The following is a 19051-nucleotide window of genomic DNA, read 5'->3' as shown; positions in this document are numbered from 1 at the left end:
CGCTTACAATTGGACAATTTCAAATTTTTAATTATAATTTACAATAATTGGCTCCGCAAATAAATGTATAGCATAAAAAACAAAAATTTATTTCCAAAAATCAAAGATTGCCTCAAACTTCATAATATAGAGTTGTATATCATTACTTTCTTTTTTACTCTCAAGAGATACAAAATTACTATAATTAGTACTTGATTTATTTCCTTGTAAAAATCAACTTTGAGCCTCGACTTTCGTCGAATATTGTCTGTATATTGAGAGAAATTTTTTTATTTCAACAAAATATAATAATCATCTATTTGGAATTAAATAAAAATATATATTTATCTCAGAACTAAATAATTTAATTTAAATAATATTTCAAAGAAAAATTTTGTTTGTCATAAATAAAATTTTAATTAACGCAATAATAACAAGTTTTTTTATTTGAAACAATATAAATAAATATTTATATACTTAGCTCTGCAAGGTAAATATATTTTTTTTTCACTGGGTGTAACTATTTAAGAAGAAATGTCGAAATTAGTAGCAGGAATGAGGAGAGAAATCTGATTCGAAACAGAATCCAGTATATCTTTCTGCCTCAGGGAAACCGCTATACGAGTAAGAATTTTTATTGAGTAAATATAATCGTCATTCGAAACATTTTTTTTTTTCTAAGTGAAACAAAAATTAAAAACTTTATTTACAAAAAAAAAAATTTATAAATAAAAGATAAATATTTTTTTGTTATAAAATAAAAATTTATCAAATTTAATTACACATACTTATTGCAAATTAAAAATACCATGTGCCTGAAATTCTGAACTCATTTTTTTCAAATATCAATAAAAAAATAAAGTACATTAAACATTTTTTAATAAATTATTAATTTATTTTTGGATACAGAAAACAATATTTTTTATAATAAAAATTTGAAGTTAAAAATTGGCATTTTTTTTCAGAAAAATAAAATTTATTTGACTTTGAGACAAATATATCTTTTATCTGGGTGTAAATTATTAATTTGCAGTTTAAGAAAAACTAAAAATTTTAATTTCAAAAATAAAATAAAATAAAGATATATTTAAAAAAATATATCGATTAAAAATACAAATTAGCCGCAACATCACTTAGCCGCTAAGTTGAGGATAAAAAAAATAAGACAAAAGAGTCAGAAACCTTTTATTCTAATGAACCCGGGAGATTAAAGATTCGAGTGCGCTTGAAATTTCAGGCGCTCCAAGAAGAATCCTAAGTATTATCGTCATTTAAACGTCTGACAATATACCAGGTGATACAATAAAACTAATATTCCTCTTTATTTTCTCAAATATCAAAAAGCAATTTAGAAATTTCGAAAAACAGAATTTCTTTTGTATACTAGACAAAAAGTGATATATATATACCTATAGAAAACGAATGTAAAATATTGTCAAGTTAAATTCTTTTTCTTTCATATCCGCAATGATAAAATATTAATTCCTTTATAGTGTTATTGGCATGTTAAACAATAATATAATATATCTATACAATGTGATTAAAAAAAATATATCACAAGAAATACATTAGAGAGGAATGTTTTCTCTACATAGTGAATGAAGTCAGCCACACCCAACAATGGTTTCCCATAGGAATGCTGGACATAGAAATTTGCAATATGTGAGAGAACCCAGGAAGAGTTTTCCCGCATTTATATATATATATATATCTCTCTACTGTCACAAGTCATTGTTTTTGATGATCATATTTTTGTTATAAATTCAACTTAATCACAACTTTCATCTACTTAGCTTGGAATAGACTGTATAATTGAAAAAAAAGAAATTTACATTCAACAAATTACTTCATTTATTAAAGATATACGCTGAGAGAAATTTGTTATATATTCAAACGAAATATAATTTACTTAAATTAAATAAAAAAAAAATTTGTCTCATAGTTAAATAAGCATTTAATTTAATAATAATAATAATAATAATAATACCTAATAATTTCAACCAAAAATATAATTTTTTTAAATTAAATACATCTCAAACAAAAATTTATTTAAAACAACCAAATTTTGGCTGAATCAAACAAAAGTATATTTGACTCAATCCAATTCCTTCTTCGTTCGAAAAATTTATTAGAATAAATGAAACATTTATTTAGCTCAAATAAATTAATAAGTAGGTATTTATTTGAATTAAACAAATTTTGTTTAAAATAATCAAAAAATTTTGTTAATACAAAAAAAGGTATATATTTGGTTCAAACAAAATTTTTCTGAATATATAAAAATAAATATTTGTCTTACAGAGCTAAATAATTATTTAATTATTTCAAATAAAAATTTTGTTTTGTACAAGAAAACTTATTTTGGTACAAATATAAAATTTTGTGAAAAAAAAACTTTCAAGGCCTTTGACGGTTTAATTTTTAATTTAAAACAAATTAAATCAAATAAAAGTTCGATTAAGAAGAGTTTTAGTAAAGAGTTTTTTAAGTGAATCCAATTAATTTTGAAAAATTCTTTTAATATTTTGGATTTTGAAAAATTTGTAATAAATAAAAATATGTAATAAAAACAGGCCTCCGATCGACTTCAAGGCGCAAAAAAAGTCGTATTAGTCAATTTACATTAGAAGAAAAATTGAAAAAGTCGATTTAAATTTTTTTTTTTAAATTTAATTTAATAAATATTTTATTTCTATTAACCATTGTTATTAGATATTAAAAATAAAATTTAATAATTTCTTATAATAAGAATAATTGCATAGGAATTTATCAAGAAATTTGATTTAAATAATATTTTAAAACTGAAATGAGACAAATTTTCAAGAATTTCAAAAATTTTAGATTTATAAAAAAATATGAAAGTTACTTATTTTAAAAAGAATTTTCAAATATGATTTATACAAATTATTTATGAATACAGAATTTTTGCATGGTTTGAAGTTCAAATGGTTAAAACAAATTTCAGTCAAATTTTAAAAATATAATATACCTTATGGAAAATGAGAGAACTTTTTTTACCTAAATATGTTTTAAATCATTGAATTTTAGAAGAATTTTATAAAAAAAAAAATTGAATTAATTTCAACAGTCCAGATTTTTAGAATTATTAAAATTTTAGGAGATTTTGAATTCCAAATTTTGTAAATTTTGCAATAATTGAATTTTAAAGAATTTTTTTTTAAAAAATATTTTAAATTATATTAATTTCGAAAAAGAATTTTTATTTTCAAATTTTCAAAATAATTGAATTTTTAAAGAGTTACAATTTTTACTAAAAAAAAAGTCATATTTTGTTTTTAATTTAAATAAATAAATTAAATTTTCATCTTTTTTTGTAAAATAAATCAAAAAATTCGCCTTTTATTAAAATAAATCGAAAAAATCGTACTATCCGAGGCCTGTAAAATTATAAAAAATAAATTAAAATGAAAATAAAAAAAAAATTGTTCACTGATTCAGATTTATATGAGAGAAATAAAGCAATATAGAGTAAATATAAAAATATCATAAAAATGAGCCAATACATAAATTAAAGAAACCAATATATCAGAATTAAATGCAACAAATAAAGCGCGAATGACGGTCCCTGCTCTTCTTTAAAAAATAAATAATTATATAAAATGATGAATTGCAACTATAAATGTACAATAAATCTAAAAACACGGTGCGTGAAGTAATAAAAAAGTAAAAAAAAAAAAATTATATGAATGAAGAGACTAATTGTGAGAGAGAGGTGTGAATGTTGATAATTGAAGAAACACCCTCTATACATTGGCGTGTGGCACATTCGACCTCACCGTGTGATACGCTAAAAACAGTTAAATAATAAAAATGAAAGGTTGAGGGTGTTGGAAGGGAGGGGAATGTATGCTGGTTTACAAGAGAGGGGGCAAAAAAAGAGAAAAAAAAAAGATAAAGAATTAAAACGAATGGCGAGGGCGGCAACCGACACGGCCGGTCACAGTAGACGTCCTTGCACGTTATCTCCGCGACGACATACGTACATATACCTTTCACTTTCAGACTCCAGGAACCAGAAACTCTCCTTCAGAGCTCTTGAACAAAGATACGCTCCTGACACCATGAAAGAAACGACTGTCCATATGGGACAAACTTGAATCTGACTCAAGTCGAACGGTAGTTTTTAATCGTCATTTACATTGGCGTCCAACTTTAGGACCACATTTGCTCTACATAAATATAAAATTTATTTCTTCCTTTCACTTTTCAAACAAAACGAACTTGTTTCAAAATCATTTGATTTCTCAAAATATATTTCCTAAATTTTTTTTTTTATTTTTTTTATTTTAATATAATTTACGATCAATATAATATATTAAATTTTGATCTAGAATATAATTCACTTATATAAGAGTGAATTTCATTATATCTATATATGAAATTATTACGTGGACGTAGTGTGTTATTTTAATAACATTCTTCTAGATTCAGAAATGTATGTGCAATATATAAAACAATTTTTAGAGTCATGCTAAAAAATCATGATAATCCATTTTTGGAACTTCGAATTGAGACGTATTTAAATAAATTCTAAAACTAATTTGTTAGAATTTTCATTTTACAGAATTTCATTACCTGAAAAAAAAATTGATTCAAATTTGACTATATTATGAAATACAAATATTTACTTGAATCAAATAAGTTTTAACAGAATTAAATAAACTGTATTTGAACCAATAATTTCTGTATTTGAAACAAATACAATTTAATTGACTTTAATTATTCAATACAAATAAATATTTATTTGATAATAGTCAAATAATTGATTATTTCAGGCTTCGAAGCGTAGTAAAAGACTAAGAAAAGTATGAAATAGTATCATTTTTTTTTTTAAAAAAAGTATCCCCAAAACTGAAAAAAGTGGCATCTATAAAATGAAGTAAAATTGGTTTGACGTTAAAAATTGAAAGAAAAATTCTGAGGAATAAAATTAACAAATAATATTCTTCAGGAATAAAATAAACAATAAATAAAATTAACATAATTTTTTTCCTGATTATTTAAAAAAAAAAAAAACTATCTGTTGTTAAATTTCGATTAACTTTTTGTTTTTGGTACAACGGTAGGAGCATATGGTTATTTCTTAAAAATGATATTTCACATAAATTTTTATTATACAAAACAGTATTTAAAACAGAATTTTTTTTAACGAATGTTTACTCAACAGAATTTTCAAAGTAAGTTAATTTTTATTTTACAAAATTTCTCTTTACCCAACTGTTTTTTTGAAAAGAATTCTAATTTAATCTATTTTTAATTTATTAGAATTCTCATTCAGTAGAATTTTCAGTAATTCGAATTTTTTAATCCTAGAACTTGGAATCGGAAGCTTATTTAAAATATTTAGTATTTTAAAACAACAATTTTAATTAAAAATCTCCAAAAATTCAATTATTTCTAAAAAATTTAACTCAAACTATTTCAAAATTCAATTATTTCTAAAATAAACATTTTTTAATTAAAAATTCAGTAAAATTCAATTACTGTTTTAAACTTTGTTAATAATTTTCAGCAATTCTAATTTACTAAAATTTTAATTCAAAATCTCCTGAAATTCAATTATTATTATTAATAATTTTGATTCAAATTTTTTGTTAAAATAATTATTTCTAATAACTTTAATCAAGATCTTAGTATTTCAATTATTTAAAACATTTTTCAAATTCAAAATACTCTAAAATTCAATTATTGTCTTAATTTCGGTTAAATTAGAATTATTTTTAAAAAAAAACACACACACAGTTGGGTAAAGAGAAATTTTGTAAAATAAAAATTCTGTAAAAAAAAATTTGTCAAATTAAAAATTCTATTGAGTAAAAGGTCGTTTAAAAAGAAATAATGTTAAATGCTATTTTGAGAAATGAAAATTTGTGTAAAAAATAATTATATATAAAGCAGTAATTCACGCGACCAACAATAAATCATGAACTTGGCGAACTTTTAGGAATAAAAAAAGTAAAAAAGTGTGTCACTTTGAAGCTTGTTATTTGAATCAAATAAAATTTTTTCAGTGTAGAATTTACTTTTAAATCAAATTTTCATTTCTTCGAATTATTATTTAACAAAAAATCCATTTAACAGAATTTCTATATTAAAGAATTTAAATATTTAAATTTTTAAAAGAATTTTCATTTTTTAAACTTGTTATTTTTTTGAATTTTCATTTGTTCGAATTTATATTTGACAGAATTCTTAAAATGCCGAATTTTTATATTACAGAACATTCATTTGTCCAAATAAATAAATGTCAGAAAAATTTCGACCCTAATTTGTCTGCCAGATATTTATTTGAACAAATGAAAGTTCTGTAAAATAAAAATTTACGATACTGAAATCAACAACGTTTATGATAATGAACGATTAGAAAATTTTGTTTTAAGATTGAAAATTATAAAAAAAATTTTATCTAAAAAAATGCTTTTTTATAAATTGTTGATTAATAAATATTGCAAGAAATATTTTTGAGATAAAAATTAATAGAATTTTTCATTCAAAAAAATATTTTCTTTAAAAATCATTATAATAATAAAATTCAAACAAATGAAAATTTGAATAGATAATAATTGTTTCTATACTCAGAGAAAATTTTTGTTTGAATAACTTTTTTTTGTATTAACACAATTTTTTTATTATTTCAAACTAAATTTGTTTGATTCAAATAAATATTTATTGGATTTAAATAAACGTTTGGTAGATTTTAATAAATTTTTCAAACGAAGAATGAATTTGATTGAGCCAAATGAACTTTTTTTGTTGATTCAACCAAAATTTTGGTTTACTATACAAAGAAATTATTCATCATTTTTTTTTTTTTTTTAATGAAGCTTTATATAAATGTTATCAAATCTTTGAAAAGAGTATTATTTTACTAAAGCTTACTTCAATATGTGTTTTAAAACGTACATGTACCTATATATATATATATAAATATATTAAAGAAAACCTGCACGATCTGGAAAGAATCTAAGAGAATCGATTTTATAATAAGTTTCCCAATAAGTATATGGAAGTCGATATCAGATGAGTATAAAATATTCAAAAGGTCTAGAAGGTTATGAGAAAGTTGAGAAGATTCCTACTGGAAAATTGTAGAGTACCTACTTTGTGAAATTAAATAGAATTTTCAAAGGCCCTTTTTATGGATCTTGAAATATTTTTTAATCAAATAACGACAAATATAGGTAACATGCTATTAAATTAAAATTTAATTATAAAAATTTTAATCTATTTCTTATACGATAATTATAATATTAGTTAATTAATTAGTAAGGAATAAATCTTTTAAAAGCTGTATATAATATTAATTGGATGTTTTTTTGAAAAAAAAACCTAATCATAATATTATAATTTTAACCACAGGAAATTATTGATGTTTTAATTATATATTTTACAACTTTTAAAAAAATTTTATAATATAAATATAATTATATTTTATATATTAGAAAAATTAATATAATTAAATATAAAATAAATAAAAATATTTAATTTTAATTGTAGTAAAATATTTTTGTCATAAATTATTATGTAATAATAAAAAAAATTGTAAATATGATACCGAATAATATTCATATTTTATAAAATTCTAATATTGAATAATGCCATGAAAATTTTTGCCTTAATTCGAAAAAATTAAAAAAAAATTTTTTTTTTAATTTTATATTTATTTATACGTTTTGTGAATGTTTCATTTATGAAGATCAATTAAAAAATGATCCATTTCCCATGAAGTTGCGAGGGAATATAGACAATAAATAATTGATATAAATATTGTTGAGTGTGTTTGCAAAAGTGAATTTTATTAAAGGGAAAATATAAAAGTGTCGTTTAAGAATAACGAATGTCAGCTTTATAGGGTGTACTTCGTTATAAGTTTGCGTATATTTTACCTCGTTACTGTTATGGTTCATGTGAGAAATAACTTCAATACGTCATTGTCGATCGCGAGAAAGTAGTATAACTCGACGTCAGACCTGGTAGGTCTCCAACTAATTTTGTAAGCAATATACAACTATATATAACACATACATAGAATATGTATCAATTGCGAAAAAATTTGGGTTTTTTTTTTTTTTCAAATATTAATAAACAAAATTTAAATGCCGCTGGGAAATATCGAATATAATCTCTGATACTTGATTCTGCAGTTGAACTCAACGTCCTATAAATATTTAATTAGAATTCAGGAAAAGATAAGACCTTCGTTGCGCGGGGAAACCTAAAACTGGTTTTAAGGAATCAACTTTTAATGATCGTTCCTTTCCCACCAGACAATTTCTTCTTTTTTTTCCATATATACATATATATGTATATGTATTTTATGACTTTTGAAGTACAATTTTTATTTTTGGGTAAAGTTTATAGCACGCGCAAGGACATTTAGAGTCGTTGAAAAGGGCTTACACTGTGAAATTTATGAACGATAAATAATTCTCTTTCAAAAAAAAAAAAAAAAAAAAAAATGTATTTGTGAAACTGGCATTTTTTATAAATTTTTCTTGAATGCTTTTAATTGCTTTTTATTATATACAGTGATGACATTTTACATCTCTTGCGTTATGTAGCAATCTATATTATAGAATCAATAACTGAGAAACTTGCGATCGTGAGTCATTGGAGAAATGTATATGAACTTTTCAGGATCTTTATAAAATTTTTCCAATCAAGTTCTCTATATTAGTTCTTATTTTTAATAATAATAATAATAATAATAATAGAGATAAAAATTTTCCAATAAAGTTAATATTTATAATAAATATTTTAAAATATACCTAATTTAAAAATAAATAGTCACTTAAACATTTTTTATGTTTTGTTATTGATAAAAATTATTTAATAAATGTCATCAATAAAATTTAAATATCTTTCATGATTATTCAAATGGTCATTAAAAAAAATCAATTTTCAAATTAATATTTGTTTTAAAGTAATATATGAATTCATATTGTTCATATATTTCTTTAGGATATAAAATAAAAATTGTCCATTTGGAAATAAATTAAAAAAAAAAAAAAAATTTTAAGCTTATATAATTATTGAAAAATCTAAGAAAAATTATCACTGAATTATTTAATAAAAAGAAAGTTTAATCGGTATAATTAAAAATGAATTTATAAAGAAACCTATATTTTTGGATTTCAATTCTCGCTTTGTCATAAAAAATTTCGCAATTATATCTCAATAATTTTTGACACTAACACCTTGTATATTTCTATTTTTTCACACACATTTTTTTTAACTATTAATATTTTTTTCATTCTCCTTCAATTTTAATTAATCATAATTAATTATTACGATAAAAAAAGAATAAAATTTCTGAAAAATATTAAGAGTATTTCTATATAGAATGTATTTCTTAGACTTATAACAGAAAAAAAAATGTGTGGAAAGGATAAATTGCTTCTTGGAGCGATCAATGTGTCGATACATACGAAAGGAAGAAGATAAATATAAAAAAAGAGTTAAGGTTGGCGCCTATGATTGTTTGTGCCACCTTTCTCTCTCTCTCTCTTTTTTTTACTCTTTCTTCCACCCGAACAACAATCTGGCATCGAGATTTTATTGTCCGATTAAACTTCCGATTCGCGTTCGTACTTATACACGCAATTCTACTTTGCTTCAGGATGCATTTTATTTATATATATATATATATATTTTTTTTTAATCTCCACTCGACACTTTTCAAGTTCAAAATGATTGAACTATAGAAAATATATACGATTATTTAGATAAAAAAAAAAAAGTAAATCGCAATTACAAATGAATAATTGCCTCATTTATATTTCTTCAATCCTTTTCTTTCTATATAGGTAGTATGAGGCAATTATTCATTTGTAATTACTATTTGTAATCTGAAGAAAAATTTTTTTCTTCAAAATTTTTAATTTTTTTAAAATCTTTTTAAATCCTTTTTTTGCTATACTCGAATCCCAAAGACCTTCAAAATGTTCAACAACAAAAAAAAATTTCGATATTTTTATTAATTAGCAATGAATTCAACTTCCTTACTGTAGTTCAATGACGTTTTGTATGAGCCAATCAATATTCATTTTTAAATTGGTTAATAATTTAATTGACTGTTGGTATTTAGTGTCTTTAATTAGTTTCAAAATACCACAGATATTATCAACCAATTTTCTTTTTCTCATTCTACTATTAGTATTTCTTCGACAATTTATTAATTAATATATGTGCAATTTAACTGACACAATGAGCCTTAAAAATAATTAAATATTTCTTGGAAAAATTAAAAAAAAAAATTCATATGTAAAATCTTAAAAACTTGCTATGGAGCTTCCAATTTTTAAAGTTTTGATTTTTAAAAAAAACTTTTGAATCGTAATTCAAAAAAATTTGCTAAAAATCTCAATTTTTTTTTTCTAAAAACTGCAAAAACCTTAAAAGTTTTCTATATTTTTTTTCTTTAAAATCACACAGAAAAGAATTTTAAAAATTTTTAAACAAAAAAATCTGATTTTCAAAAAGTTTTTGAATTACATTATTCTTGATAAAAAAGAAAAAAATATTTTTTCCCCACACATTTGAGAGTTACTGAGAAAAATCTTTCGTAATTAAAGAAACCATATGTATTACTTTCTGTTATTTGAGAGAACTATTTATAAGTGAAACTTGAAATTAAAGAAAAAATGTATGCAAGACTTATTGTTAGTACAATGCAATTTAAGACATACACGTGAAAAAGTTGCGTAAATGAAAATATTATATAGCGTAATATCTGCCTATATGATTTTCATGGTTTATCAATATTTCCACTTCTATGGATATATGAAATTATTTAATAACATCCCCATCATTACTGTGATTATATATTCTTCATTACTCCCACTGGATTTATTATCATATAATAAACACGTTTTTCTCAGGAAATCTCATTGGTCCCGCAAGTGGAAATTACTAAATAAATAACTCTCTTTGCCTTCCCTATAAGGAGTCATGAAAAATCTTACTTACGCCTTATCCCTTTTTTTTCCTCGATGTCCCGTTCTCAATGGAAAAGACACAGTAATATTATATTCTACAAGTCTTTGTGTTTCAAGGTCCCCATATACACGCATATATATATAGTCTCTGAAAATAAAAATTACTATTATTATTAAATTACAAAACGTGGTTTTATTTACATTGTTATAGATATTTTTTTCCTTAATATTCTTGCGCATTGGAAAGTTATTTATGAACAATAAATAGATATAATTATTAGTTAACTATAGTGTTTCTACTATTCAAATATTTAGAGAAACTTTGTTTCGTAAACCGATTACAAGTCGGAAAATTAAATAAAAAATTTTGGTTTTTTATAATACCTAACTTGAATTGGAAAATTAAAATAATTTCTTAATAAAATGTCACATTGAAAATAACATGTGCTTTCAAACACGGAATTGAAGAGGGAAAGCAACTTTTCTTATCTTTGTTTGTTTGTTTGTTTTTTTTTACTTTTACTATATCTTCAAGATAATTATTTATATTCAATGTATAATATTTACATTATAACTTCATAGTTTAGATAATTCTTAATCTAAATTGCCAATTTAAGTAAATTTAATTTAAAATTGATAAATTACGTCTGTAAATTTTACAACATTTATGATCAAAGATTGAAAAAAAAAATATTTTCATTTAAAAAATAATTAATTTTTTGTCAAAAAAATTTTTATTTTAAAAATTGTTAATCAGGAAACTTTGAAAAAATTTTTTTAGACAAAATAATATAATAATTTACACAGAAAGATATTTCTTTCTTCTAAATCGTTTATCATAAACCTAGTGAACTTCACCGACGTGATAAATTAAAATTTTGATATTTTCCCTTCACAATTAAAACTCTAATTAGTTTTTTTTTTTTTTTTTTTTTTTTGGATAAAATCAAATTTTCGAATCTCTTTACTCGCGTTTTATTTATTTTTTTCTTTTTATATCGAATATTAGTTTATTTCGATTGATTGAAAATAAATTTCAAAATTTAAAGTTGAAATAAAAAAAAACATGAAAAAAAACGAATTTAAATATTAAGAAAAAATATATTTTTTTATTTTAGATACTGTTTTACCAAAATGGCCAAAAATCAGCAACAAAATGGAGTGGTACCCGGAGGAGGAGGCGGCACAGGGGTCGATGACTTTTCCGATGACGACAGTACACCCCTGACTCAAGATTATGTCGGAAGGTACAAATATCTAAAATTAAAATCAATTAATATTTTAACAAAATTATATCAATTTCCAATTAAATTAATTTTTTTTATTTTTGGATCAAAGACCGCAAATTTCAATTATTAAATTTTTTTTCCTTACAATTTAATTAAAAGACAAAATTATGTTACAATTTAAGTTAATTAATATATAAAGAAGTATAATTAATTTAAAAAATAAAGATAAATTTTTTAAAATATTGTTTTGGATAACAAATAATGAGGAAATAATTCTTTTTAATTATAAAAGAAAACGTCAATATAATTCAAGTAATAATTCTATACTTTCATCATTTAGAGCAAATTCTGAAACATAGAGATAGAATGAAGATATAAAGATTGTTTCGCAAAACAAGAGTGAAGTATATAATAATCAATAAAGACAGAATTGTAACTTTAAATCAGCAATAAACTTGGATTCTGTCTTGAAGTTTGAAGTAATTAGATAAAAATGTTGTCAGCAATTGATCATTCAAGTGAAAATTCCCACAGTGAACACGACAGACACACACATATTATATATATATATATATATATATATATATATTGCTAAGTCAGTTTGTATCCTTCAAATTAAAAAAGAAAGGTTTTAACAGCTTTAGATTTTAAACTTGATTGAGAGATGCATTTCTGATAAAATATCGTGAAGTTATTTTACGCAATGATTTTGCATACCATGTATTATAAAACTAGATATTGAATTTATTGTCTCGAGAGTGTTATCACTACGTCCTTTTAGAATGCAAAGTATTTCAAGGAAAACTATGGCTGTTAATATTTTATTCGCTTCTGATTAATCGATATTTAAAAGTTAAAAGTCCTTTTCTAATTTTCTCACTTATTATTATTATTATTATAATTTTTCTTTGACTTCAGGTTATTTTTTAAAAGGACAAAATTCTTTAATAACAAGTTTTAACAAAAAAAAAAAAAAATTTTGATATCATTTAGCAAGAAATTTTGATTTGAAAAATATTTTTTTCAATAAATAAATATTTTTGGAATCAATGTATAATATTTCCTTGGATTCTTGTACATCAGTTACAGAAAAGAGCAGTTTTCCGACAAGTTTAAAATTCAACATTGTGGGGATGCAGAATCGGGAAAATGCCTATATTTCGTACAAGATTGGCACAATACTTTCTATTATAAACTTTAATTATAAATGTTTAGAAAAAAAATATTATTTTTTGTATTGTTTGAAAAACATTTATTACCTTCTTCTTCTTCTTCTTATGATGAAATAGCTTAGGTCAGGAGAAAGAATTAATTATACCTTTGTAAATATTTGGAGAGGTTATGTTGTCCGATTGTAGAATCTGGTCGACACGCTTATATATAACTCTCATCACTATCACTTGCTTGATTAATTCACTTTGTTAATACCAAGTAATTATTTACTGAAATTAGAAACTGTAAAATTGAATTTAAAATGATAAAAATATTGCATAAGCATTGCTAAAGATGAAATGTAGAAGTAGAACTATCTGCCAGTAAACTATCTTCAGATTAAGATTGTAGAATCATCTAGATTACGCTAGATGGAGCCACATTGATGTGAGTGCAGAAAAGTAGAAGAGAATGCTTACAATTATTTTGCCCTGCACTAAAAATGATGTTTTTTCTTGTAAATTAAATAAATTTATTAATTGAGTCATAGAAATTGTTTTTTAATTAAATTTTTTGTCAATTAGAAAAATGTATATATAATATTAACAGTTAGTACTATGCAAGTTGTAGATTTTCGATTGAAAATCAATGATGAATTTTATTTGATTCAAATAATCGATAACTTAACTATTCTCAAATAAATATTTACTTGAACCGAATAATTTTTATTTGAATTAAATAAATTTTATTTGATATAAAATAATAATTATTTGATACAAATACATATTTTTTGATAATAGTCAAGTAATCGATTATTATTATTTGAATAAAATAAATTTTTTCAGTGCATTAATTGGGCAAAAGTCTTTTATAGTTTTTTGTATTTCAAAAAAAAAAAAGTAAATGTACTAATTACTGCGCGATTCCAGTTAGGAAACCTTTTGAATAGAAAATACTATATTTATTTTGAAAAAAATAAACTTATGATTTATCAAACTAGTTCGTGTTATTATAAGATATTTAAAAAAATAAAACCCTCATAAAAGTAGATTATTTAAATAAATTAAAGCAATTAAAAATTATATCACACGCGTCTATTGCTGTGCATTTCAGTCAGTTTCTGTGTCCCAAATACTATCACAAAAACAACGGTTCTATTGCTGACAGTAATTAAAAAAAAATCCATTTAGTACTAAATTTATTCAATGAAAATGTATCAATGCCTTTCGCAATATTCAATCTTAAATAATTAAATTAAAAATAAATGAACATTTTTATGGACAATTAATATATACTGCCGTCCCAACAAGAGTAGCAGTAACTACATTTTGGATAAGTCACTTATTGGTGGCAGTGGCAGTGGCAAGTAGGTGACTCATCCTAAATGCAGATACGGTTATTCTTGTTGGGGCGGCAGTATAGACTTCAAATAAATTTTCCAAATATTTTGAAACAGCTACATAGCTGAAATAATAAATAATATTTATCAAATAAAGCGCAGCAATTGGCACAATTACCATAATAAAAATCGTAAAATTTGGTTATTTGACAAATTATTCAAATTTAATTTTACACTAAAACAAAAATTTTATTAATATGAAAATTATTATTATTATTATTATTATACCGTGGTTGTCCCAGTTTACGTACTGAAAATAACATTATTTATAAAAAAAATTATTTTCTTTTAATTTGTTTACTTAAACTAATATTTTTGAGCATGCCATAAAGAATAAAATATTGTTAAAAAGTAATTTAAATTATCATACGAGATATTTGTAAAAATTGACGGAAACTGGGACCACTACAGTATATTATTATTATTATAATCTTTTAGCGAACAAATTAGTAGAAATATAATGGACTGACTCTAAAATGAAAATCCGAATATTCATTGATTTAAAAACATTTGTTTTCATAATATTAAAAAAAATTTTTTAAATTTTTTTTTTTTAATTTACAGTCAACGGACAGTTGTTGAGACAAAAGCATGGGACGTATTCAGGGATCCACCTCCAAAAATCGATTCCGGATCGATGGCAAATCAAAGATGTGCCGAAGTAACAGTTCAAATTACAAAAGTAATTGTTTATTTACTAGTCTTCGTCATAGTTCTTGGCAGTGGTGTCGTCGCCAAGGGAACCATACTTTTCATGACTTCACAGCTGAAAGCTGGTCGGGAAATAGTTTATTGCAATGTACAATTAGGTAAGAAATTCATGCAATTATCGGATAAGTGGTATAGATCGATTCTTAGATTAGTCAAGATTTTCTTTTTTTTTTGTCTCACTCTCTCTCTCTTTATCTCTTTTGCAGATATATATATATATATATATATATATATGAATACTTCAATTTCCTTTTTGCCCTAAAAAAGAAACCGCGAGATAAGTTCAGACATTTTAGATTCCTAGACAGTAGTGTAAAAATATAAAAGAAAAAGTCGAGTAAACTTCAATTCCCACAATTTTCTATATAACATAGAAATTATTTCCAATGTATATATATACTTTATAGAAACAGATATATTATATTATTTTGCAATATGAAAGAATGAACACAATTATTACGATCTATATAAATTGATTTTGATTTTTGTGCACAAAATTTTAATTTTAAGGATGAGTTTACTCCTAAAAAAAAATTTCTGTAAAATAAAAAAATAGATAAAATAAAATTGAAAAATATTTTCATTGAAGGAACTTTAAGTGTCTATTATCAGTTTTTAGATAACAATTTTTATTGTTTATACTTTTTTTTCTGTTCTGTTTATCTAAATCTTTTTTTTTTATAAATATGGGGAATTTAAAGATTATTTCATTAAAATAAAAAAAGGAAACTGCTTTTAGATTGTAAAAAAATAAAAATTTATTAATTTTCAGGCCGGGAAAAGCAATTTATAGTTACGTTACCCGAAGAAGAGAGGATAGCATGGATTTGGTGCATCATCATAGCTTTTTCTCTCCCTGAATTTGGGACTTTAGTTCGTAGTATTAGAATGTGTATATTTAAGTCTTGGAAGAAGCCAATTTCTTCACATTTTTTTCTCATCTTCTTGATGGAGACCCTTCACGTTATGGGTTTGGCTATCATGTTCCTTGCAATTCTCCCCGAGTTGGACGTCGTCAAAGGAGCGATGCTTACAAATTGTGTTTGTTTTGTTCCTGGACTTCTTGGTAGTTATCTCTCTTTATAAAAACTTTTTTATAAACTAAACGATTTAATCAATATGTAAATTTCTTTTTGCATTCTATTTCTATTTGTTATTTAAATAAAGATTATTTTTTTGAAATCAGTAACCAAAGGGACACATTAATAAGTTCTAAAATTCGTAGAATTTTTATTTAAAAATTTTATTTGCTGCAAACAAAAATTAACGAGTAAATTTAAAATTCTAATTAATGAATTTTAGAATTTATTCACACGCTTTGTAAAATTCATTCATGAGATTTATAATTTGATAAAATGTGTATTTCAATTAAAGTAAGAAATGTACTGTTTGAAATTTTCAAATAACTGTGAAACAGTCCATATGTAAGAATTGAAATAAATTAGAATTGCATTACCATTGAATTCCCTTTCTCGCACAGGCCTTCTCTCAAGAAATAAGAACAAAGACGAGTCAAGGAGATGTGTTCTCGTTCTAGTGGATTTAGCAGCTTTAGCTGCCCAAGCAACGGGATTTGTAGTATGGCCTTTACTTGATAGTTCAAATACTTCTTTATGGCTAATTCCACCGGCACTTATTATGGTATCATGTGGATGGTGGGAAAATTATGTTTCCGTAAGAAGTCCAATAAGTATGAAAATTCAAAATTTCTTAATTATTACATCAATTAAATTTTTATCTTCAATTAATTAAAATTGTTTTAATTTTTTACTTTAGGTATAGTGAGAGTATTAGGAAGAGTAAAAAAAGAACTAAGGGTGACGAGATACTTTACCTATGTGTTTGTATCAATATGGAAGGTAATTGCTTTCTTCATTACTTCACTGTTGATTCTTCAAGCTCAAGGCCAAAATGTTGGTCATCTTTTCTCAATGATGGGAACGGCCTTTAGTGAACATAAAATAATTGTCCACGCTGTTAGACAAGCAGGATCCGAAAGAATAACCGATTTATCGGAAATAATTCGAATAGGCGAAACTGAAATTGTAAATGCCGATTACAATACACCAATTTATGTTCTTCTTTTGCAAATTTTTGGCGCCTATTTCGCTTACGTATTTGGTGAGTATATCTAAAACAAATAGAAAATATGTTAAATATATTGCAAACTGAAAAAAAGAAATGAATTCTATTCTTCTAAAAATGGTTTTAAAAAAAAGGATATATTCTATTCAATTGAAGAAAGTTTATTTCTCCCTATAAGAAAGAATCATTCTATATTCATCTTAGAAAAGAAAACAATTCCAAGTTAATTTGAATGAATAATTCCATTTCAGGAAAGTTTGCGTGTAAGATCCTGATTCAGGGATTCAGTTACGCATTTCCAGTGAGTCTGACGATTCCAGTTTCTATATCGTTACTCATAGCGGCTTGTGGTATTCGCAACAGCAACCCTTGTTTCTTTCATGGGACAATACCAGATTATCTCTTTTACGAATCGCCTCCTTTGTACTTACTTAACGATTTTATTTCCAAACAATACGCATGGGTTTGGTTACTTTGGCTACTCTCGCAAACATGGATTACACTTCATATTTGGACACCAAAATGCGAACGTTTAGCTGCAACGGAAAAGCTTTTTGTTGTGCCAATGTACGATTCTCTACTTATTGATCAGTCAATGGGACTCAATCGAAAACGTGACGATCAACCTGAAGTCAAAGTCGAGGTGAGAATTCTCCTTCATTTCTGAAATCATTTTTAAAAAAATTATTAATAGTTTTTCAATTATTATTATTAATATTAATTTATTTAAATTGTTAAATAAATTACATATAATAATAAAATTTTTATAATTCTATATTTTAAATATTTACAGTTTTATTAAGATTATTATTTTTCAATTAGTTGTTTTAAATTAAAATCGAAATTGGGACATTCTCTAAATTCTAAATTATATTTTGAACAAATTACAATACAATTTTTCTTTGAACATAATTAATAAAATAAATTATAAATTGAACATAAGCAATATTTATATATATTTTTTTTACTCTTTCGAATTAAATATTATTGTTTAAAATTAAAAACATAATATTTTTAATTATATGCAAAAATAATTTTACAAAATTATTGCCAACATTCTCTCAATTTTATTTAAAACATTCAATATAATGTTAATTTTAATTGTTTGAGAAAAAGTTATTTTTTGTAATTTTTTTTCTAATTAAATTATTTTCTTATTCAAATATTTTGTGAATTCAATTACATTGATTTAGAGATTATTTGTCTGTTATGGATAGTACTTTTCGATTATTTTATTTAGGTATTTATTTATTGATTTCAAAATTTTATTTTATATTTCTATAAATTTAATCTTCAATTCTCTATTTTTTTTGAATTTTCTTATTAGGAAAAATTTAGTTAACAAAAAAAAACAGTTTCTGAACACTTTTTAATTTTAGATACATTTTTAACTAATTTTGTGCTTCGTGATATCAAAATCACGGTGCAGAAGTTATTTTTTTTTTTTTTTTTAAATCGAGCAATAAAAATAATTAAATTTTCAAAACTGCAATTGAATTTTGGAATTATGATTTGAATTTGAAAAAATAAATATAAAT

At 23.3% G+C, this 19051-nt stretch overlaps 1 protein-coding gene across 2 annotated transcripts in view; it reads left to right on the top strand.

Annotated features, from left to right (window-relative positions):
• Positions 1–19051, top strand: part of LOC127290234 (chitin synthase chs-2-like) — a 60524-nt gene that overhangs the window by 28544 nt on the left and 12929 nt on the right. For both annotated transcript variants that reach the window (XM_051318699.1, XM_051318698.1), the window contains exons 2-7: positions 12056–12184; positions 15282–15526; positions 16201–16494; positions 16909–17118; positions 17205–17549; positions 17765–18156. In XM_051318699.1, the coding sequence (XP_051174656.1) occupies positions 12072–12184; positions 15282–15526; positions 16201–16494; positions 16909–17118; positions 17205–17549; positions 17765–18156 (1599 nt within the window). In that variant the 5' untranslated portion in view covers positions 12056–12071. The remainder of the gene's footprint in view (positions 1–12055; positions 12185–15281; positions 15527–16200; positions 16495–16908; positions 17119–17204; positions 17550–17764; positions 18157–19051) is intronic.

Source organism: Leptopilina boulardi, unplaced genomic scaffold, assembly GCF_019393585.1.
Source record: "Leptopilina boulardi isolate dan_hultmark-lab unplaced genomic scaffold, ZJU_Lbou_2.1 LbouV2_58, whole genome shotgun sequence".
NCBI classification, from domain to species: domain Eukaryota; kingdom Metazoa; phylum Arthropoda; class Insecta; order Hymenoptera; family Figitidae; genus Leptopilina; species Leptopilina boulardi.
The sequence above is the reverse complement of the archived record's forward strand: the minus strand, read 5'-3'. Positions and strand labels throughout refer to the sequence as shown.